Here is a 23,260-nt window from a genome sequence, read left to right on the forward strand (position 1 = left end):
TCAAGTACTTAAACAACAACAACAAAAAAACTCCAATCTCTAAGAAAACGTACCTTATACCTAGGCCTTAGAGAACTCTCACTAATGGAGCTGGCATCATGGCACTGTGGGTTAAGCTGTGGCCTGCGATGAGTGCTGGTGCATGTCCCAGCTGTTCTACTTCTGATCCAGCTCCTTGCTAATGTGCCTGGGAAAGCAGGGGAAGAAGGCCCAAGGACTCGGGACCCTGTACCCATGTGAGAGAAAAGAATGGAGTTCCAGGCTCCTGGCTACAGTCTGGCCCAGGCCTGGCTTCTGGAGGCCATTTGGGATAAGAACCAGCAGACAAAAGATCTCTCTCTCTCTTTCTGTCCCTTTCTGAAACTCTTTCAAATAAATAAATAGATCTAAAAAAAGAAAAAAAGAACCTCCACTAAGGCAGTGACAAGAAATGAGTTCACAAACAAAAACATAAAGGAATGTTTATACATTTATAAAGGAAATACAGGGGACAGGAAAAAAAGAATTTGACTCTAAAAAGACAATAGATGTAGGAATAAAAGGCCACAGAAATACAATGTTCAGTGAGACAAAAACTGAAAACATAAAGAGATTATTTTATTAAAGGTAGTTCTGAAAAAGAATTTGTAGAAAAATATAGAAATTTGTGGGCCATTTTTTAGGTCATTTTAGCCTTGGCAACTCATGACAAGAGCCTAGGGTGATTACTGACGCCATAAACAAGAGTGTCAATTTGTTAAGTCAACAACAAGAGTCACTGTGCACTTACTCCTCATACAGGATCTCTGTCCTAAATGTGGTGTACATTGTGATTTAATGCTATAACTAGTACTCAAACAGTACTTTACACTTTATGTTTTGTGTGGGTGTAAACTGTTGAAAGCTTTACTTAATATATACTAAATTGATCTTCTGTATATAAAGATAATTGAAAATGAATCTTGATGTGAATGGGATGGGAGAGGGAGTAGGAGAGGGGAGGGTTGTGGGTAGGAGGGAAGTTATGGAGGGGGGGAAGCCATTGTAATCCATAAGCTGTACTTTGGAAATTTATATTCATTAAATAAAAGTTAAAAAAAAGAAAAATATAGAAATTTGGGGGCCAGCACTGTGGTACAGCAGGTAAAACCACTACCTGCAGTGCTGGCATTCCATAGGGTTTCAGTGCTAGGCGCAGCTGTTCTTCTTCCAATCCAGCTCTCTGCAATGGCCTGGGAAAGCAGTGGAACATGGCCCAAGTCCTTGGGCCCCTGCACCCTGCTCCTGGCTTTGGATAAGCCCAGTTCCAGTCGTTGCGGCCATCTGAGGAGTGGACCAGCAGATGGAAGACCTCTTGTTCTCTCTCTGCCTCTGAGTAACTCTGCCTTTCAAATAAATAAATAAAACTTAAAAAAAAAATAAAGAAAATTTCAGAAATTTAAAATAAAAACAGATTTTCAACTAACTCCTCAACAAATAATGGAAGCTGGCACACAATAGAGTCTCTTTAATATCCTTCAACATTTGTGATTTCTAGCCTCCATCTAGTATTTGGCTTGGTGGTTCAGATGCTGGATAAGACACCTGGGTCCAGTGCTGGAGTATCTGGTATGAATACCTTGCTCTGGCTCCTGACTCCAATTTTCTGCTGATGTAGACACTGGAAGACAGTGGTGATGGCCAAAACAGTCAAAGATGGTCAAAGCAGTTCCTGCCATCTACGTGTAAGACCTGGCCAAGGGCCACTGTGAGCATTCTGAGTCCAGCCTTCATGAACATAAAATTTATGTTTGGCATCCAAAACAAGACTATCAGACATAAAATGATGCAGAACTATATGATGCATAATGAAAAAAAAAAATGACCTGAACCTGCCCCAGAAATGACAGATGACAAGATTGGCAAGTAAGACCATCAAGTTAGTTACTGATATTGTATTCCATATGGAGAAAAAGTTAAGTAGGTGTGGGTTTTTGGCCTAACAGCTGGGCTGCCTGCATCTTTTTATCATAGTGCCTTGGTTTGATGCCTGGCTCTGATCCTGATTTCCAGATTCCCACTGATACAAACTCTAGGAGGCAGCATGATGGTTCAAGTAGTTGGGATCCAGCCACCCATGAAAGAGACCTGAGTTGAGTTCCTGGCTCCAGCTTTGGCCCCCAACCTGGGGCCACTGCAGTTATTTGGGGAGTAAACCAGCTGATAGATGCTCTATCTGCCTGCTTCTTTCTGTTTTTCAGGTAAATAAATAAATATTAAAAAGTAGGTTCATGGGAGATATAAAAAAGACCCCAACTGAACTTTCAGGAATGAAAACTACAATGTATATGAAAATATGTTGCATGGCATTAATGACAGAAGGTCAAGAGAAAATATTCAAATTTAAATATATGGAGAAAAGATATTTTTATTATATGCTTAAATGATCACAGAAAGAAGTTCTAAAATGCAAGAAGGATTGGGAACAAGTGAACTGTCAATCACATGGATAAATATAAACAAGCATTATATTACAAAACAGTAATAATGACCAGTATGAGGGTAAAAAAAAAAAAAAAAAAAAATGGGTGCCGAGGTTGGGGTTGTGGCATAATGGGGATAAGCTGCCACCTGCAATGCCAGACAGCTTTTTTTTTTTTTATTAGAAACTTAAATAGTACTATATGACTTTTAAACCAGAGCGCCTACATAAAAAATAAAAAAAGTTCTTAAATCAATTATTCAAAACTGAAAGAATATTAGCTGTGTGACTAAAAGATCCTGGTTATGTTAAATTTATAGATACTGTGTATCTTACCATGGAATTGGTATTCTCTTCACTTTATATATTGATAAGGGTAGTAATTTATTTTCCAACACAGATAAAGTTTTAAGTAACCCAGAAGTTATTTAAAACTTTGTTTTGGGGGTTGGCATTTATGGCACTGGTATACATTATCACAGTGCGAATTTGAGTTCTGGCTGTTCCACTTCTGGCCCAGCTCTCTGCTAATACACTGAGGAATGCAGTGGCAGATGACTCACATGCTTTGGCCCCAGATTCTGACCATATTGGCTATTTAAGGAGTGAACCATGTGGAAGATCCCTCTCTTTCTCTGGCTCATCCACTCTTTCTGTTGCTCTTTCAAATAAATCTTTTAATAAAATTTGGATATTGTATCTATTAGACTTACCTATCATGAAGAAGTAGGTTTATTTACTATAGTTGGCATAGAAAATTAGTTTTGGTCTATGTTGTCACAATCCTAAGATGAACTCACCAGTAAATCACTTACTGGTTAGGAAAATATCTCAGGACTTTAAGTCTAAAAATTCGGTCTTGTTGACTGTATATACCAGTAAGATATAATGATGTTCACAGCAGACTTGTAATCTCAAAATTAAAATGTGACACCCATTGTTCCCAAAAGGAATTTGATAATGGTTCTGGGAAGCACCAGACATTAGAATAGATACAAACAGCACCAAGTAGGGAAAAAGATACATAAAAAAACCCCAAAAACAAAAAACAGGGGATCCTGAAGGCAACCCATACATCAATGAAATACTTGTTGTCTGACAGAGAACAGTGCTATGTGTTTTGGTAGAAGTGAAACAGTAACAACCAGTGCTCAAGGAAGAAAATGAAAGGGGAATTTAGAGCAGATGAACCAACTTTTATGGAGTTATTTTTGCCTAAGGCAGTAATAAGTAATCCTTGGTCAATATAGATTAGTGATAATGGTAATTTCAGAAACTATTTGCTCATCTTAAGAACCTATAGAAAGGTGAGAAGATAACTTCCTCAAGCTTTCATAGGAGGTCAGTTTAATCAAAAACACATGGTTTGCCTGGTGGACCAAGGTTAGCACCAACTGACTTCTGCAAGAACAAGAAAATCAGGGAATAGTATAAAACACTCATTCTTTGAGCTAACATGCCTGGAAGGGCTGGGACACCATTGAGACCAGATGCTGACATCTGTGAGCACTGCCTATTCAAGTGCTGCTACTCTCACTGCTGTTCTCCAGAAACAGTCTTTCAGGGGAAAATAATGAAATCCAGCCTCAGAGTGTGAAGAGGTGCGAGGAAAAGGAAAGTATACATCTGGTGTAGGCCAGTAAAAGGCAGATCTCTCTCTCTCTCTTGATATACAGTACTGTAGTAAACAGGGAATGGGGGCTTATCAAAGAGCTACTGAGTTAATGTATATAATCAGCCACTTCTAAAACTGTAGGACAGCAGCTGGTATTGTGGTGCAGCAGGTCAAGCTGCTGCCTGTGAAGATAGCAGACCATATCAGAGCACCAATTCAAGTCCTGACTGCTCTGTTTTTCAATTTATTAATCCTCCCCCCCCCCCCCCGGCAGAGTGGACAGTGAGAGAGACAGAGAAAGATCTTCCTTTGCCGTTGGTTCACTCTCCAATGGTCGCCACACCCGGTGCGCTGCAGCTAGCGCATCGTGCTGATCCGAAGCCAGGAGCCAGGTGCTTCTCCTGGTCTCCCATGCGGGTGCAGGGCCCGAGGACTTGGGCCATCCTCCACTGCACTCCCGGGCCATAGCAGAGAGCTGGCCTAGGAGAGGGGAAACCGGGACAGAATCCAGTGCCCCGACCGGGACTAGAACCTGGTGTGCTGGCGCCGCAGGCAGAGGATTAGCCCAGTGAGCCGCGGCACCGGCCTCAATTTATTAATGTTCAAAGTCTGAGTTACAACAGAGAGATAGGGACAGAGAGAGGTCTTCCATCTGCTGGTTCACTACCCAAATGGCTGAAACAGCCAGAGGTGGGCCAAGCCAAAGACAGGACACTAGATCTTCAACCATGTCTCCCAATTGGGTAGAGGGGTCCAAGGACTTGGGTCATCTTCCATTGCTTTTCCACACACATTAGCAGGGAGCTGGATTGGAAGTGGAGTAGCAGGGACTCAAACCAGTGCCCATATGGGACACTGGCATTTGTGGGCAGCCACAGGTAGTCACTCCCTTCATTTACACTTAAACATATGAATGAAGACTTCCTGGCACAGACAATTAGGCTAGGGAGATTCCTGGAAGAGGCAGGAAGAACCTTATCTCACTGCTAAACCTCTCACCAGAGATAATATAGATAGTCACACCTGAAACCTGCATTTATCACCTTAGTGTTTTATTGTAACTTTAAAGCCTTTTTGATATGTAAATCTTTTGTGCTCCTTCTTGTAAACAACTGGTCCTGTTTAAATACTACTAGATTTGTTGAATAAAGGAGCCTTGATCAGGAGTTGTCTTGGCTCCATTCTTTGCGTCCTTGTCCCCGCATTCCCACTCTCTGTTTCAGGAAACCCAGTTCATTGTGCCCCAGGTCCACACAGGCATACAGTAGCTTAACGCATTATTCCACAACACTGGCCTCCTGCTCCATTTCTGATCCACCTACCTGCTAATATTCTTGGGAAGGCAGCAGAAGATGGCCTAAGTACTTGGGGCCCCTATTACCCATGTAGAAGATCCTGATGGAGTTCTAGGCTCCTGGTTTTGGCCTGGCCCAGTACTGACTGTTAAAGTTATTTGGGGAGTACATCAGTTGGTGGAAGATCTTTGTCTCTTCTTCTCTATCACTCTATCCTTCAAATAATTAAAAGATATCTAAACAAAATTTTTAACACTTAGATATAATTTAAAAACTAAAAACACTTTATTAAGAAATGCTGAAGGAGCCAGTGCTGTGGTGCAGCAAGTTAAAGCCCTGGCCTGAAGCACTGGCATACCATATGGGCGCTGGTTCTAGTCCAAGCTGCTCCTCTTTTGATCCAGCTCTCTGCTATGGCCTGGGATAGCAGTAAAAGATGGCCCAAGTCCTTGGGTCCCTGCACGCACTTGGGAGACCTGGAAGAAGCTCCTGGCTCCTGGCTTCAGATCAGTGCAGCGCTGGCCTTTGCAGCCATCTGGGGAGTGAACCAGCGGATGGAAGACCTCTCTGTCTCTACCTCTCTCTGAAACTCTGTCTTTCAAATAAATAAAATAAATCTTAAAAAAAATTAGAAAAAATAAAAAAGAAATGCTGAAGTAAATCACATTTTCCAACAAGGGCAGATTAAAAACCAACTTCCAAAGTTACTATTAATTATTTCTTTTTTTTTTTTTGAAGATTTACTTTAATTACTTGAAAGGCAGAGTTTTAAGGGGAAGGGGGGCAGAGAAAGAGATAGACCTTCCATCCACTGGTTCACTCCCTAAATGGCAGCAATGACAGGGGCTGGAACTTGAATGGGATTCTGGCATTGTAGATGGTGGCTTAACCTGCTCTGCCACAGTGCTGGCACCAATTAAAAATTTTCTCCAAAAATACTGTACAGAAAGAAAAAAATTAATGTGTTTCTATAATGTTAGCTTAAAAAAATTAAGCCTTCATTGATTGGGAAATACAAAAGACTGCTGAAAGACCACAAAACACATATTTTTAATTTTAGAAAAAAATGGGGGTGAGTAAACAATACCAAAGGAACAACAAAGTAGCCTGCCGATTTTTTTTTCCTGCATCAGTTCTCATTTTTGACAGGCAGAGTGGACAGTGAGAGAGAGAGAGACAGAGAGAAAGATCTTCCTTTTTGCTGTTGGTTCACCCTCCAGTGGCCACCGCGGCTGGCGCTCTGTGGCTGGCCCACCGTGCCTATCTGAAGGCAGGAGCCAGGTGCTTATCCTGGTCTCCCATGGGGTGCAGGGCCCAAGCACTTGGACCATCCTCCACTGCACTCCCTGGCCACAGCAGAGAGCTGGCCTGGAAGAGGGGCAACCGGGACAGAATCTGGCGCCCCTACCAGGACTAGAACCCGGTGTGCCGGCGCCGCAAGGCGGAGGATTAGCCTAGTGAGCCGCAGCACCGGCCTCATTTTTGATGTTCTTTACTGGCTTGGTGTTTATCTGTAACTGTGTGAAACACTAATAGATGCTGGGCCTAAACTTATTTTGGTCATGCATAATTTTGTGGAAATTCTGCTAATGAATAAACACCTTTATGGAAACAATTTGTGCTTTAAAGAATCCTACCTTGGGGGCCAGCATTGTGGCATAGTAGGCTAAGTCTCTGCCTGCAGCTCCTGCATCCCATATGGGCACCAGTTCATGTCCTGGCTGCTCCTCTTCCAATCCAGCTCTCTGCTTAGAGCCTGGGAAAGCAGTGGAAGATGACTCAAGTGCTTGGGCCCCTGTACCCATGTGGGAGACCCAGAAGAAGCTCCTGGCTCCTGGCTTCAGACTGGTTCAGTTCCAGCCATTGGAGCCATTTGCGGAGTGAACCAGTGGGTAGAAGACACCTCTCTCTGTCTGAAACTCTCTCTCTCCAATAAATAAATAAATCTTAAAAAAAAAAAGAATCCTACCTTAGTTTACACATTTTTATTGAATGTTTGCCCTGTGTAAGGATACAAATAAGTGAGAAAATGTAAATCCTACTCTCAAAAGAGTTTACTATCGGGCCGGTGCCGCGGCTCACTAGGCTAATCCTCCGCCTTGCAGCACCAGCACACAGGGTTCTAGTCCTGGTGGGGGCGCCGGATTCTGTCCCGGTTGCCCCTCTTCCAGGCCAGCTCTCTGCTGTGGCCCGGGAAGGCAGTGGAGGATGGCCCAAGTGCTTGGGCCCTGCACCCCATGGGAGACCAGGATAAGTACCTGGCTCCTGCTATCGGATCAGCGCGGTGCGCCAGCCGCAGCGCACTGGCCGCGGCGGCCATTGGAGGGTGAACCAACGGCAAAAAGAAGACCTTTCTCTCTGTCTCTCTCTCTCTCACTGTCCACTCTGCCTGTCAAAATAAATAAATAAATAAAATTTAAAAAAAAGAGTTTACTATCTAGTAAAAAACATATATAGGAGCTTTACTCCATAATAATCCATTAACTGAGGAATCAATACAAATATGGAAACTGGTGCCATGAAAAAGAAAATTAACATATTTATTCCTAATTTTTAAAGTGAACAATACATAATACTGTATTTTAGGAAAATCAGTCATTCACATCAAGTGTATTAGTCAAGTTTTGTACCTGTTAACTAAAGAATCTCCTGGCTAAGGAATTTATTTAATGATTAGTAAGTAGCTTACAGAAACTCTGTTAAAGGTTAGAGAGCCAAACTTAAGAAGATATGACAACAGAAAAAAATCTCAACCACACTTAAGAACTTATCCAGGGAAAGCTAGATTGCTGGCAGTACACAGCATCTCTGACACTATGAACCTAGAATCATGAGAATCCCTTACCACCACCTCTGCCAGATGACAAACTCTCTGGGTTCAAGATTGCCACCAGATGCTGTTCCCATACAATTTCAAGTTAAGAAGTATATGTCTAGGGGCCGACACCGTGGCTCACTTGGTTAATCCTCCGCCAGTGCCAGCATCCCATATGAGCGCTGGGTTCTAGTTCCAGTTGTTCTGCTTCCAGTCCAGCTCTCTACTGTGGCCCGGGAGGGCAGTAGAGGATGGCCTGGGTGCTTGAGCCCTGCACCCACAAGGGAGACTAGGAAGAAGCACCTGGCTCCTGGCTTCGGATTGGCACAGCGCCAGCCGTAGCGGCCATTAGGGGAGTGAACCAGTGGAAGGAAGACCTTTATCTCTTTTTTTTTTTTTTGACCTTTATCTCTGTCTCTCTCTCTCACCGTCTATAACTCTACCTGTCAAAAAAAAAAAAAAAAGTATATGTCTAGTCACATTCTTCTATCTACCTTAGCTGTGGAGGTGTAGAAAATATACATTTTTGGCATCTGTGTTGCAATATCACAATTTATAGGATAGCAAATTACCAAAATGTAATATTTGTACTAAAAGATGCTGGCTAGGCACAAAACTGCAAATATCTATTTCATTAAGTCACCATTTTTTGTGTTATAGAGAACTTAAAACTAAACCGTTAATAATACAAAGTTTTTATTTTACAAAAATATAGACAAATTTATTATTTTAACGAGAGATTTCCAAATAGGTATCACTGGAGGCCCACCTTGTGGTGCAGCAGGTTAAGCTGCCACCTGTGACACAAGGCATGCCATACTGGAATGCCAGTTCGAGTTGAGGCTGCTCTGCTTCCAATGCAGCTCCCTGCTAATGTGCTTAGGAAAGTAGTGGAAGATGCCTAAGTACTTGGGTCCCTGCTACCCACAGGAGAGATCTGGATGGAGTTTCAGGCTCCTGATCACTGCAGCCATTTAGGGAATGAATCAGCGGATGAAGATCTCTGTCTCCTCGCTTTATCACTCTGCCTTTTAAATAAGTAAAATAAATATTCAAAAAATATATAACAAATCAAAGTAAGGAATATACAATACTTCTGGCAAACCAAATGGTTTCACAAAAACGAAGAGTGAACAGATCCAATTTTTCCTTAATGGCTCAAAGTCGCTATTATAAACAGATTGCAGTGGTCATGATTAGTTTCACAGCCATTTCAGCAACTATCTATTAACCACAATATTCACTTAGTAATTACAGGCTTATAGTGTTTCTGTCTCTTAAATCAACAATGCCTCCATATTTCAGCTGCTCTGAAGACTGCCTGCTGTCTCATAAGCATTTTCCTCTCTCTCTGTAACTCTACTTCTCGAATAAATTTTAAAAATTTAAAAATAAAAAATGGCCAGATTGGGCCGGCGCCGCGGCTCAATAGGTTAATCCTCTGCCTAGTGGCGCTAGCACACCAGGTTCTAGTCCCAGTGGGGGCGTCGGATTCTGTCCCGGTTGCCCCTCTTCCAGGCCAGCTCTCTGCTGTGGCCAGGGAGTGCAGTGGAGGATGGCCCAAGTGCTTGGGCCCTGCACTCCATGGGAGACCAGGAGAAGCACCCGGCTCCTGCCATCGGATCAGCGCGGTGCACCGACTGCAGCACGCCGGCTGCGGCGGCCATTGGAGGGTGAACCAACGGCAGAGGAAGACCTTTCTCTCTGTCTCTCACTGTCCACTCTGCCTGTCAAAAAAAAAAAAAAAAAAAAAAAAAAAAGGCCAGACCACGAAATCTTACTCAGTATGCCTCTCTGTTCAATAGGCCATAATCTTCTATCTCTTTTAGCTAGGTTTTCACTGTTGTCCAAAGATAGCAATAAAGGAATGCCAGGATTTTTAATTTTGGCAACCTGACTTTAAGAACACATTATTTTTTGTGGCATATACTGTACAAAAAAGAAAAATAGTTATTGTACATAAATTAAAATACAGTGTGGGGAGCTCTGTATTAGATCATAAATTAGAGGCCTGATAATTTACTTGGGGGTCTGTGTATGCCCAGATGATCAGCTATAAACTATGGTATGCCCATCAGATAACGAAAGTGTTATCACATTAAAATCTATACTAGAATTTTTCAGCTTGCTACTATCTTGATCTTAAGTTTCTGATATTAAAACAGTTTTAATCTACTAAACAGTATGAAAACTTTATTTTCCCACTTCCTAGGACAAATATTTTAATAATTTTTAAAAAGCCTATGACCAGGACAAAAGCACAGCTCTAGTAATATTTTGTCAGGGAGTCATATGATCTCCTGTCTTCCAATATGACCTTTCTTATAATGATTTTAAAGTCCTTTCTAGAAAGATTTAAACATACAATAGTTATATTCTCAGCTAGTCTCTAACTCTTGACAGGGTATTAGATTGACAGAACAGACAGACTGAAAGAATTTCAGGTCTCATGATAGACAGTAAGGGTAACTGTATGAGTACATAGGGAAGGAGGCTTTATTTAGCACTCCCATGTTTCACATCACAGGTTGCCACTCAAAAGTTACATTTTCCTTCTGAAGACTTAAAAGAAATCTTGGGATACACTGAAAGGACACATTATTATCTCTCTGGCACTAGCAATGTGATACTTCATACAAACTTTAATACTTATATTTTCAGTTATAAAAGAAAAGCATGCTTATTTTAGAAATTGTAGGAAATAGTTTAAAGCCCCAAAATTTTTCATACATTTTATATATGCTTTTATGTGAACTCTAAATGTGAATGTACATAAGCTCAATAATACTTTTTTGGCCTTGAAAAAAGGCAAGACGACCACAGAGGCAAGAACAACGGCAAGGTGAGAAACCAATGGAGAAGCCAAATGATGAAGCAGGGTCTTATAAATGGTATGAAGCCATTATAGTTTTTGTGTGTACTTGTTTTGTTTTGGGGTAATGACAGGTAATAGAGCAGGTTAGTAGCACAATCAGATTTTTATTTGAAAAAGTTCATTCTATCTTAATGTAAAAAATGGCATGAGCAATGTTAAAAAAATTAAGAGAAGATTACAGTAGTCTAAGTGAGATATAAAGATACAAGATGGAGGCAGAGAAGACAGGAGAAAAGTGGGCATATTCAAGAAAGGTTAAGAAAATAGAACTGTCAGAATTTGAGGATGGATTTAACATGTACATGAAGGAGAAGAAGGTAACAAAGATGACTCCCATGTTGCTAACTTGTACAATCCAATGGATATTGGTGCCACTCAGCAAGGTAAGAGTCACTACAGAATGACCGAGATTTAGAGGGAAAGATTGTGCATTCATGGTTAATTTTAGATATGTCTGAAAAACACATCTATGCCAAATATCTTTTGTTTCCTTCCAGGTCAGATTCCCTTTCTGTCTTCACTGCATAATTACCATTGTCAATATGCAATCTTATCCTCTGGCTTCCCTTGGATTCAGTCAGTGGAGAATCTTGGCAGATGATCAGAGATATATGAAAGTGGGGTAAAGTATTGATTCCTTTGGATTCCTCTCTGTAAGATAGTGGATTTTGCCCTGCAATAAATGGTATCCTCTCAAAACAGTCTCTTCTCTGTAACTCTCTCCTGAGTACCAGTAATTGCTTACTCTGATTATAATTTAAATGTGCCACCCGTTTCCTGACAGATGGGACAAATCGATGGATACCACATCTAGAGAAGATTTTAAGCAGACAACTAAATCTGAAACCTAAGGAAGAAATTTTGGCAAAATATATGGAGTCTTCCGTATATAGATGATCTGAGCATGGAGAAGATCACTTGTGAACAAATTACAACATGAGCAAAGGAGAGGCTCTAGAACAAAACACTGAGATGTGGCAACACTTAGGCAGTTAAGAATCAAATAGGGGGCCCAGGTTAAAGCCCTGGTCTGATGCGCTGGCATCCCATATGGGTGCCGGTTCTAAACATTAGTGACACTCAAGACTGAGAGAGTGACTGAAGTTAAACAGTTCAAATATTCATGTATTATCAGGAAGGAGAATAAATATACTAGTTTATTCTTTAAGCCAAATATATACACATGATAAGACATTTTATTGCTAGAATTCATTGAATATTTTATATAGAACACATGTGTTGGAACTATTGATACAATCTCTTTACAACAAATCTAGGAAGATCACATTATTTTGGCAGCATGCCATAAGACACTGAAGTACCTGCTTATACACATATACAAATACACGTATTTATAGGAGAGCAGTTCAAGTTCACAAAAAATGCAATTAAAAGACACACTTATTTTGATGCCAACAATTTTGAAACAGTATATGATACAGAAATCCTACTACTACATTTCCTGTAAAGAAAATGAAATCAGTCTGTCAGAAATATCTATACTCTCAATTTATTGCAGCACTATCACAATAGCCAAGAATGGAAACCTAAATGTCTTATCAACTGATGAGCAGGTAAAGAAAATGTAGTATGTAACCATAATGGAATATTATTCAGTCACAAAAAAAAAGAATTAAATTCTGTCGTTTTTGGCAGCATGGATAAATCTGGAAGACATTATGGTAGTTGAAAAGGCACAAAAAGACAAATACTACACAATCTTACACATGTGTAGAACATAAAGAAGTTGGTAATACAAGAGTATAGTAGGAAGAGTGATTACCAGAAATTGGCAAAGGGGAAACAGTGAAGAAGGCAGATAAAGAGAGTGGTTAACAGGTACAAAGTTGCATTTACAAGGAATAAATTCTGTTGTTCAAATGTACAGTAGGATGACTTGGGTTAATAATATTGTATTCAATATTTCAAAATAGCTAAAAGAGAGACTTCTAATATTTTCACCACAAAGAAACTTTAGAGGTATGAGATGATGGACAAGCTAAATACTTTGACATGATTATTACACATGTATACATGATACCCCATCAATATGTACAATTATTTGTCAGTTAAAATTTAAAAAGAAAACAAAAAGCAATGTGACTTTTTTTTAAAAGAGGAAATGATGCAGAAAAATGTTTCATAAATCTATACAAATCCCCCTGAGATTGGAGAGTACTAGCCTGTGACCATGTAGAGTAATACTTTAAGGAGCTTGCTAGGAATGATCAGGAAATTATAAGCTAACAACTCAAAGTGACACAAAATGGGGAGACAACTGAGGTCTGATCAGCTGGAGTGGAGAGTCCTCAGTCATCACTTTCTGGCATTTAGTGGAAATTCCAGAAGTATCTGGTTACAGCAGTGCCAAAATAGAATGAGGGCTATTCTAGACCTACCTTATAACAGCTTCAAACTTGGAGTAAAAGGATCATCAAACTGATCCATAAGAAATTTAATCTCCTGCCAGAATAAAGCAAAATCCTCTTTAAAGGACATAAATAAAAATCTAGATACTCAACGTAGCATTTATAATGTCTGATTTCTAATATAAACTACTAGAAAGGCCAAGAAGCATGAAAATGCAACTTACAACCAACCAGGAGAATAATCAGTCAATCCAAAGATCTTAAAATGGCAATGATGATGGAATTAGAACACAGACACACACACACAATTCCACATCAAATGCAGAGCATGAGCTAATAAAACAAGTAATAAGGAGAAAATCTTATAAGTTGTTAAAGAAGTAAGACACACTGCAGATAGATAAACAAAGATAAGGAGTTCAGCAGACTTGTTTTCAAAAATTAGGCATGGTATCACAAGTCATGCTTAAAGTACTCTGTCAACCTAGATATTTATGTCTATCCTTCAAAATGTAAAGCAAAGCCAACAAACAAAAACTATTCAAGACAAGAAAAAAAAAGTCCTAAACCCACACTTCATTTTTGTAAGAACAATACTACAAGAAAGGTTAAAAACTATTTTTTAGGCAATGAAAAAATACTGGATGATATCACGTATCACTATAAAGGAAGGCAGGATACTAGAAAAAATAAATGTACGGATAACTATGAAAACATTTTATCTTCATTCTTAAGTTTTTAATGTATGTGGAAAATGGAATTAAAGGAAGGGTAAGTTTATTTTGGTGCAAAATTTTTTGAAATCCAAGCACGAGTGGTCTTTAAAAGTTCAAGAAAAATGTGCATTATGAAAAACACTACACATGGATTTCAAAATTTATTTGCACCAGAATGAACATATCTTTTAATTCTATTTCTCCATGAAGTTTTTAAAGGACTTTCATATGTATGCATCTAACAGCATTGTTTCAACTTCCTATATAGGAAGTAGTCTAACAGGACTAGAGAAGAAATAAAAGGTCACTATTCTAAAAATTGTATTTCTGAACACAGTAGTGATAAGTAATTATATATTCAATTTTAAATAGACTATTTGGTAATTAGTCAAGGAGGCATTTGAAAAATGTGTACAATGAAAACTATAAAATATTGCTGAGAAAAATTAAAGTAATTATTAAAAAAATTAGTTGGTAACTTCCACACAATCCCAATCAGAATTTCTTTAAGTTTTTTTTTTCCTATAGAAATTCACAGTATGACTCTAAAATGACACAGAAATGTACTATATAGCCCAACAGGGGTAGGCACTGTGGTGTAGTAGGTTAAGCTGCCACTTGGGATGCCTGAATTCTTTAGGATCTAGTCCGCTTTTGCTTCCAATTCAGCTTCCTGTTAATGCATCTGGGAGGCAGCAGATGATGCCTAAGTACTTCAGTTCTTGCTACTCATACAGGAGACTTGGATAGAGTTCCTGGCTCCTAATCTCAGTGTGACCTGGCCTTGGATGTTGTGGGCATTTGGGGAATGATCCAGCAGATGGAAGATATCTCTGTCTCTCCCTCTCTCTTCTAACACTTTGCCTTTCAAATAACTAAATCAATAAATAAAACTTTACTGTAAAAAATGAATAGCCAAATTTTAAAAAAACTTAAAAGATTCATTTACTTAATTTACAGTCTTTTTAGAAAGGCATATGAATCAAATCAATATAGTACTAGAAAAGTTAGACCTACAGACAAATGGAAGATAATAAAGTTCAGAAAGACTCACACACACATTTAGTTGATTTTCCACAAAGATGCAAAAGGTAGTTCAGTAGTGAAATAATAGTTTTTTTTCAACAAATGATACTGGAATAACTAGTGTATCCTTTTGGAAAAAAATAAACTCTTACCCTTAACTCACACCACACACACAAAATATCTTCAAATGGATAACATAACCATAAAAAATAAAACATATGTCTGAAAAACAATTTCTATAACCTTGGATAAGCAATGATCTTCTACACAGGTCACAAAAAGCATAAACATTTAAAAAATGATATTTTTATTCAAAAGTAAAAAAAAAACCTCTTTTCCTAAAAATAAAAGTTTAAATTTTAAAGGCAGAGACTGCGAGAAAGTATTTGCAACATATATATGACAAAGGACTTCTATCCAAAATAAAAATAATTTTTATAATAATAAAATGCATGGGGTATATGAGAAACAAAAAAAGGATGGTAGCTCCTTCCAGAACGGAAGAAAAATATAAGGAATTCTGATTTTATCTATGTTTAATTTCTTTAAAAATTGCTGGGTTGGGGCTGGCACTGTGGTGCAGCGGGTTAACGCCCTGGCTTGAAGCGCCGCCATACCATATAGGCACCAGTTTGAGAGCTGGCTGCTCCACTTCTAATACAGCTCTCTGCTATGGCCTGGGACAGCAGTAGAAGATGGCCTAAGTCCTTGGGCCCCTGCACCGTTTGGGAGACCCGGAAGAAGCTCCTGGCTCCTAATCAGCACAACTCTGACTATTGCGGACATCTGGGGAGTGAACCATCGGATGGAAGACCTCTCTCCCTCTGCCTCTCCTCTCTCTGCCTCTCCTTCTCTCTCTAACTCTTTCAAATAAATAAATAAATCTTTAAAAAAAATTGCTGGGTTATAGATACACAGGACTTCAGTTGTTAATTCTTTGTTCTACCCTGAAATATTTTATAATTAAAAGAGAATAAGTTAACACTATACTGGAACTGCTAATTCCATATTACTCCATTAAATTTCAGTTACAGTTACTAAGATATGTAATGGAGAATTTTTCGCCCATGGCTGACTCCTCTATATTTATTCAATGTCAAGGCACACGTAAATGTAGTTGTTCCTCAGCATCCGTGGATTACTGGTTCCAGTACTCTCCACAGTGAAGATGCTGAAAACTGCAGTGTTCAAGTCCCTTACATAAAATAGCACTATATTTGCGTAAAAACTACACAAAACACATGTATTCTTAAATTATCTCTAGTTTACTTACAATACCTAACATAACGTAAATGCTATGTAAATAATTACATTGTAGTGTTTGGGGAATAATAATAAAGAAAAAAAGTCTGTACATGGTACAGATGCCATTTTTTGTTTTCCAATGTTTTCTATCGTTGGTTGGTTGAAACCATGTATGGAGAGCCCATAGACACAAAGGCTGACCGTATATGTAAAAGTGCAGAAGGGAAAAAGATTCAGTCATATTTGTAGTTTTTTTGATTAAACAGTCCTACTCAGGTGTCTAAATATTTCCATTATCACTTCAACAATTTATTCAAAACAAGTTCACTACTTTTTCCCCACCTTGGACTTACATTTTTTCAAGTTCTATTTTCTTTGCTGGTTTCACTGTTTTACAACTTACAAGGATGGTATTTTGCTTAGGAACACAACTCCAGAGTCAAACTGACTAGCTTCCAATCTTGAGTTCAACACTCAAAAAACTGCCTGACTTTGGGAAGGTTATTTGGTCTCTCTGTACTTCAGGATAAATTCTGAATGCATGTAAAATCCTCAGAGCTAGATCTGACAAATAGTCAAACTCAATAAACATTAGCCATTCTTTTGATCTTCTCTTATTGCTGTAAGTATTATCATTACTTCTACTCTCCAACTCATCTTTGCCTCTTTCTTCATTCTCCCTGTATCAGGGAAGGTACTAAATACCATTCATTATTACAGAACAATCTAACCTTGCCCTATTTCTAGATATCTGGACTACTGCAGCCTTCCTTTTCTTTAATTCTTTCCATTCCAATCTACTGTATAATATTACCAGGCTAATCTTTATCCCTTTCCATAAGCCTCCATTTCCTAGACTATGAGGGCACTTTGAAAACTTCATGCTAAAGTGGAATTAAAAATAAATTTATTTTGATACAAAAAACAACTTGAAATCCACGTATGGGTTTTCAATAACACTCATTTTTGCATGGATTTAAAACTTTTTGTGCCAAATTTATTTTTTTTTGAAAAAATTATTTATTTATTTGAGAAACAAAGAAAGAAAGAAAGCTCTCGTTCACTGGTTCACTTCCCAGATATCCACAATGAACAGCTGTGGGCCAGACCAAAGCTGGGAGCCAGGAACTCAATTCAGGTCTCCCACATGGGTGGCAGGAACCAAGTTACTTCAGCCATCACTGCTGAGGCCCCCTAGGGTCTACATTAACAAGAAGCTGGAGTCAGAAACCACAACCTGGTCCTGAAACCAATAACTCCAATATGGGATGTGGGAGTCTTAATCTGCATCTTAACCACTAAGCTAAATGCCCACCCCTAAATTTATTTTTCATTTCCATTTTCCAAGAATGTTTGATATATCATTGTAGGTTCTGCACAAGGAAAAAGGGTATCACAGAAGGTTCCTAAACTAATCACTGCTATCAAAAGTAGGAGGTAGAATGTCTCAAGACTGAGTTTTAGCTTTACAAATATCAAAACAAGTTACACTTATTACTACAAGAGGAGTGACAAAATATTTTAAATACTTTGACAAGTATTATATCAGCAATCTACTATATCAGCAATCATCCCTAAGATAGTCTGAGATTTAATTTAGTACAAAAGTTACTAGTTTTTTCCTACTAACATAGATGTTTGAATTTCATTTTAGAAAGAAATCTCTGGGCCCTGCTGTCTTAAGTAATACATTATGTAGATACCATCAGTTTATGCTCCCAGACCCTAGAAGGTACCAGTAATTGAGCACAATACTCTTTCTTGATGAAATTAATGCTAATGGAGGTGCTTGGAAAAGTGAACTTACATGTGATTCTTAACTCTCATGATCTCTACTGTCTCTCTTAATTTTAAGTCTATGATATTTTAAACCTACAAATCTATATAAAATTCCTTTTTAAAAAAATACTTATTTATGTATTTGAAAGTCAGAGTTACAGATAAAGACAGATCTTCCATCTGCTGGTTTACTCCTATGGTGACTTCAATAGTCAGTGCTCAGCCAGGCCAAAGCCGAGAGAGCTTCATCTGAGTCTACCACACGGATAACAGGGGCCCAAATACTTGGACCATTCTCTGCTGTTTTTCTCAGGCCATTAGCAGGGAGCTGGATTGGAAGTGGAGCCCTCAGGAATCGAACTGGTGCCCATATGACATGATGGCATTACAGGCTTTTACCCTCTATGCCACAACATCAGCCCCCTCCTCTAACTTATAGTTTAAAATCCTTTGAGAACATTACTAGAAATCTAGAAAATATTCTGAAATCTTGGACAAATTTTATTTTTGTATAGCTTCAAAAGACAATTTGTTTAAAATTATATTTTCAAGCAAATTCCATTGAGATGTTTCATTATTAATTTATATTTTGGTGACAACCCATTTTGGAACACTATTAAAATTGGCCCAGAATTTTGATATGGGCACATAGCTACTCTTTGAAAAGTAATTCCTTTGAATTGAACATCATGAAACTTAATTTTTTTTTAACATTTACCTTTTTTCTTCTTTTGCTCTCAGCTGTTCCTCCTGTCTCAAAACTTGAACCATTATAGATTCAAAAACTCCACTTGTCAAGCCTGCCAAACTTCGAGGTGTTGACCGACGCCTTGTTGAAGTACATGCAGTTCCCTTCTCATCCTCCAATCCATAATAGCCTCTAGATGTAACTGCTATCGTTGTCTTTTCTCTCAAGTGCCTTGGAGAAGAATAAGTCAATTTATAAGGTCAAATCTTCTAGATAAGCAATAAACCCCCTCAGTGTTTCAGTCCTATATACTTATTAAATCTAAGGGAAGGCTCTCTCTCAGACTAGTTTTATTACACTTGTAAGGAACGGTAAAAATTATGTAAGGAAGGTAAAAATCTGGAGTATAGATTAGTAAAGTATAAATAAACACTGTGTTTACCAAAAGGAGTCGTAAGTTACTGGTGCATTAAAATGTAAACCTTTATGGTATGAAGTGCAGTCAAAGTCTTGTCCTTCTTGGACTACATGCACTGTAGTTGATTATTTTGAATTTAGAATGACTATATAACAATCTTTCTCCCTGTGTTATCTAAGTCCCACAAATCACACAACTGTAAGGTTCTATTGAACTGTTGTAGTATTATGTGTTTTCTCTGCTATAAAAAGATTACACCATAACAAATTCAGCCTTAAGCAGGGCATGAACTTTAAACTGGGTTTCTAGTAAGAGAATTTAGGCTAATCTAGCATATCATTCAAGGCTATAACCCTTTACTGTACAACATACATATATCTGTATGCTAGTTAATTGAGTTGTGAGTAAAGAATTGTGCGCCCAAGGAAAACTGCTGACTGGCAATACTGAAAGTGAACAGGTGAACCTAGATTGATTTTAACATAGTGTTTTTAGAGATGAATCAACTAGCTCTATAAGTGTAATTACTTTTTCATCAAAATGAATGGAAGAGAATATTAACAGACAAATAGCTTTGAAAAATGATGACATCTCAGAGGTGACAAGGTATGTAGAGCACTGGGGATAAAAACCCAACAAATAAATAGAGCTTATATTATAAACTGTTTTTAGTTTATATTATAAATTATTTTAATAGCAATTCCTCAGAAAAAAGACCAAAGAGAAAATTATATACTTTATTATTCATGGGCAATAAAATTTCTTTAGTATTTATCATTCATAGTGAAAAGAAAACAGGGGCTGGCATTGTTGTGCAGTTTGGGATGCCAGTCTGAGTTCCAGTTACTCTGTTTCTAATCCAGGTTTTTGCTAATGTACCTGAGAAGACAGTGGAAGATGGCCTAAGTACTTGGGCCCCTGACACCCATTTGGGAAAGCAAGATGATGTTCCTGGACCTTGGCTTCAGCCTGGCCCAGACTGTACTACTGCAGCCATTTGGAGAGTGAACCAGTGGACAGAAGATCTCTCTCAGTTGCTCTTTCAAATAGATTTTAAAATGGGAGAAAGAAGAGAAAAAGTAAACTCAATTATGTCAATTCTTTCTTATTGTGAAATTTGAAAAGATGGATAGCACAGTGTCAGAAAGGATATAAGGGAAAGAAAAATTCTCGTACAACAATAGCAGGTGCTTAAACTGGAACAGTTATTCTGGAAATCAATTGGCTAATGATCATTAAGATTTAACGGATCCCTATAATTCTAAATAATAAAGAACACACAGAGTATTACTTGCTATTACAAAACAGGTCTCCTGGCTTTTCCTTTAATCTCCCTAGAGTCTGTTCACATGGTAATCCAGGTAATCCTTTCCTTAAAAACTAGTCAGATCATGCCATTACTTTGCTCTACCTCCTCCAATCATGCAGTTAAAATTAGAAAACTATCTAAAGTTCTTATGTCCTATCACACATGGTGTGATGTGGTTTTCATCTTCCCCTCCAGATCTCCTTTTCTGCCACACTGACCTTAGCTCAGCCACAAATATCTTTTTTTTTTTCTTTTTCTTTTTTTTTTTTTTTTTTACAGGCAGAGTGGACAGTGAGAGAGAGAGAGAGAGAGAGAGAAAGGTCTTCCTTTTGCCGTTGGTTCACCATCCAATGGCCGCTGCGGCCGGCGCATCGCGCTGATCTGAAGCCAGGAGCCAGGTGCTTCTCCTGGTCTCCCACGTGGGTGCAGGGCCCAAGGACTTGGGCCATCCTCCACTGCACTCCCGGGCCACAGCAGAGAGCTGGCCTGGAAGAGGGGCAACCAGGACAGAATCTGGTGTCCCGACCGGGACTAGAACCCGGTGTGCCGGCGCCACAAGGCAGAGGATTAGCCTATTGAGCCACGGCGCTGGCCTTTACAAATATCTTTTCATTCTCAGTCACGCCAGTATATTTGCCTCCCAGCATATTTGCATTTGAACTTTGTCCTGTAAGAAGACACTCTTCACCCAGATATTCTTATGGCTCAGTGTGATCATTTCATTAGGATCTTTGTTCAAACGTCACCACATTTCAGAGGACTTCTCTATGATATCTAATAAAGGATCCCCTGTCACTATTCCCTTAAATCTACGGTTTCCTTTTGCATCATATTACCTATCATTACATTGCAATATATAATTATCTATTGAGTAATTAAAACCATCTTCTCACTATAATAAAAGCTAAAAGAAAAAGGGGCTTTGTTTTGATAATCATTGTATTGTCAGACCCTCAAACTGGGATTAGTATTTGGAAGGATATAAGTTGTTTTTTATTTTAAATTTGCACATGAATTGTAAAACTTCTAGTCATCTATTTTTCTCACAGTAAAAGAATTTTGAATGTTTATTACTATTCATCAGAGAATAAATGTAATAAATGTAATAAAATGAAAAATCTCACCTCCAAATAAGAATGGCCAAATAATCAATGACCAAATAAATATATAAACTTCCCTTTTCTAAAATTCAAGCTTTTTTTCTATTAGGAAAATTATGTTATGAAATCAATCTAACAAGAATCTGAAAATAGTAATGTAATGCTAACTCTAAGCAAAAGCTAACCAGTAATTGTGGTTGATTCATTTCATTTTAGAGTTATTCATTCTTTCCTTAACAAAAACAACAACAACAACAACAACAACAACAAAAAAACATGAAAAAGTCTTTCCTGTGTTAAAACACTCCAAATTTCAGAGTTCAGAGGCTTAATTCTGTTTAAAATTACTGGAATTATTAACAAGGAAATGAACTGACAATAGGCTTTATAGTTAACATAGAACTGACACTGGCCCCTGATTAAAAATAGATGTTTAGGAGGCCGGCGCTGTGGCTCACTTGGTTAATCCTCCGCCTGCGGCGCCGGCATCCCATATGGGCGCCGGGTTCTAGTCCCAATTGCTCCTTTTCCAGTCCAACTCTTTGCTGTGGCCTGGGAGGGCAGTGGAGGATGGCCCAAGTGCCTGGGCCCCTGCACCCGCATGGGAGACCAGGAACCTGGTTCCTGGCTTCGGATTGGTGCAGTGCCAGCTGTGGTGGCCATTTGGGGAGTGACCCAATGAAAGGAAGACCTTTCTCTATGTCTCTCTCACTAACTCTACCGGTCAAAAATAAATAAATAAACAGATAGATGTTTGGGAAGGTTTCTACTATTATGTGATTTTCCTTGATCAAAAACAATTCAGAAGCAAGCATTTGGCCTAGTGGCTAAGACTCTGGTTAAGACGTTTGGGTCCCACTTCAGAATGCCTAGATGAAGCTTTGGCTTCATCAATGCAGACCCTGGGAGGCAGCGGGTAACAACTTAGGTAATTGAGTCCTTGCCACCTAATTACTTCAATGAGTTCCTGACTCCCAGCATTGGCCCAACATAGTTCTGGCTACCAGAGGCATTTGAGGAAAGAATCCGTTAGAGGACGCTCTCTTGAGTCTCTCCATAGAAAGAAAAAATATGGGCACTGTGGTGCAACAGGTTAGGTTAAGCTGTCCCTGCAATGCTTGCCAATTTGGTGTCACTTCAAGGGCAACTGGGTGTCACTTCAAGTCCTGGCTACTCCACTTCCCATCCAGTTCCCTGCTGATGTGCCTGGGACAGCAGAGGGGAGATCCTCTACATCCATGTGGAAGACCCATATGGAGTTCCAAGCCACTGGTTTTGGAATGGCCCAGGACTATCTGTTATAGCCATTTGGGGAGTGAATGAGTGAATGAAAGATCTCTCTCTCTCTCTCTCAGTTAATCAATGAATCTTAAAAACATTTATACTTAATGGTGTCACCTATAAAAATTGTATCTGTATCATGAAAATTTAGAAACAATGATCTAATCTATTTAAAAATCTCCTAAATGAGGAATTTCAGTCATTTTGTTATCTCATTTGTTTAAAAAATATTAAAATGCAACTATAGCTCTTAGGGTACTAGAAAGAGATAATGTATGAAAAGTGATGT

At 38.8% G+C, this 23,260-nt stretch overlaps 1 protein-coding gene across 5 annotated transcripts in view; it reads right to left on the bottom strand.

The window, feature by feature from the left end:
• Positions 1-23,260, bottom strand: part of BRD10 (bromodomain containing 10) — a 117,827-nt gene that overhangs the window by 61,200 nt on the left and 33,367 nt on the right. For 3 of the 5 annotated variants that reach the window (XM_051845904.2, XM_051845908.2, XM_002708100.5), the window contains exon 2: positions 18,894-19,094. The exons of the other annotated variants lie outside the window; for them this stretch is intronic. In XM_051845904.2, coding sequence (XP_051701864.2) covers positions 18,894-19,094 — 201 coding nt within the window. The remainder of the gene's footprint in view (positions 1-18,893; positions 19,095-23,260) is intronic. 5 annotated transcript variants of the gene reach the window in all.

Source organism: Oryctolagus cuniculus, chromosome 1 (genome assembly GCF_964237555.1).
Source record: "Oryctolagus cuniculus chromosome 1, mOryCun1.1, whole genome shotgun sequence".
In the NCBI taxonomy this organism is placed as follows: Eukaryota; Metazoa; Chordata; class Mammalia; order Lagomorpha; family Leporidae; genus Oryctolagus; species Oryctolagus cuniculus.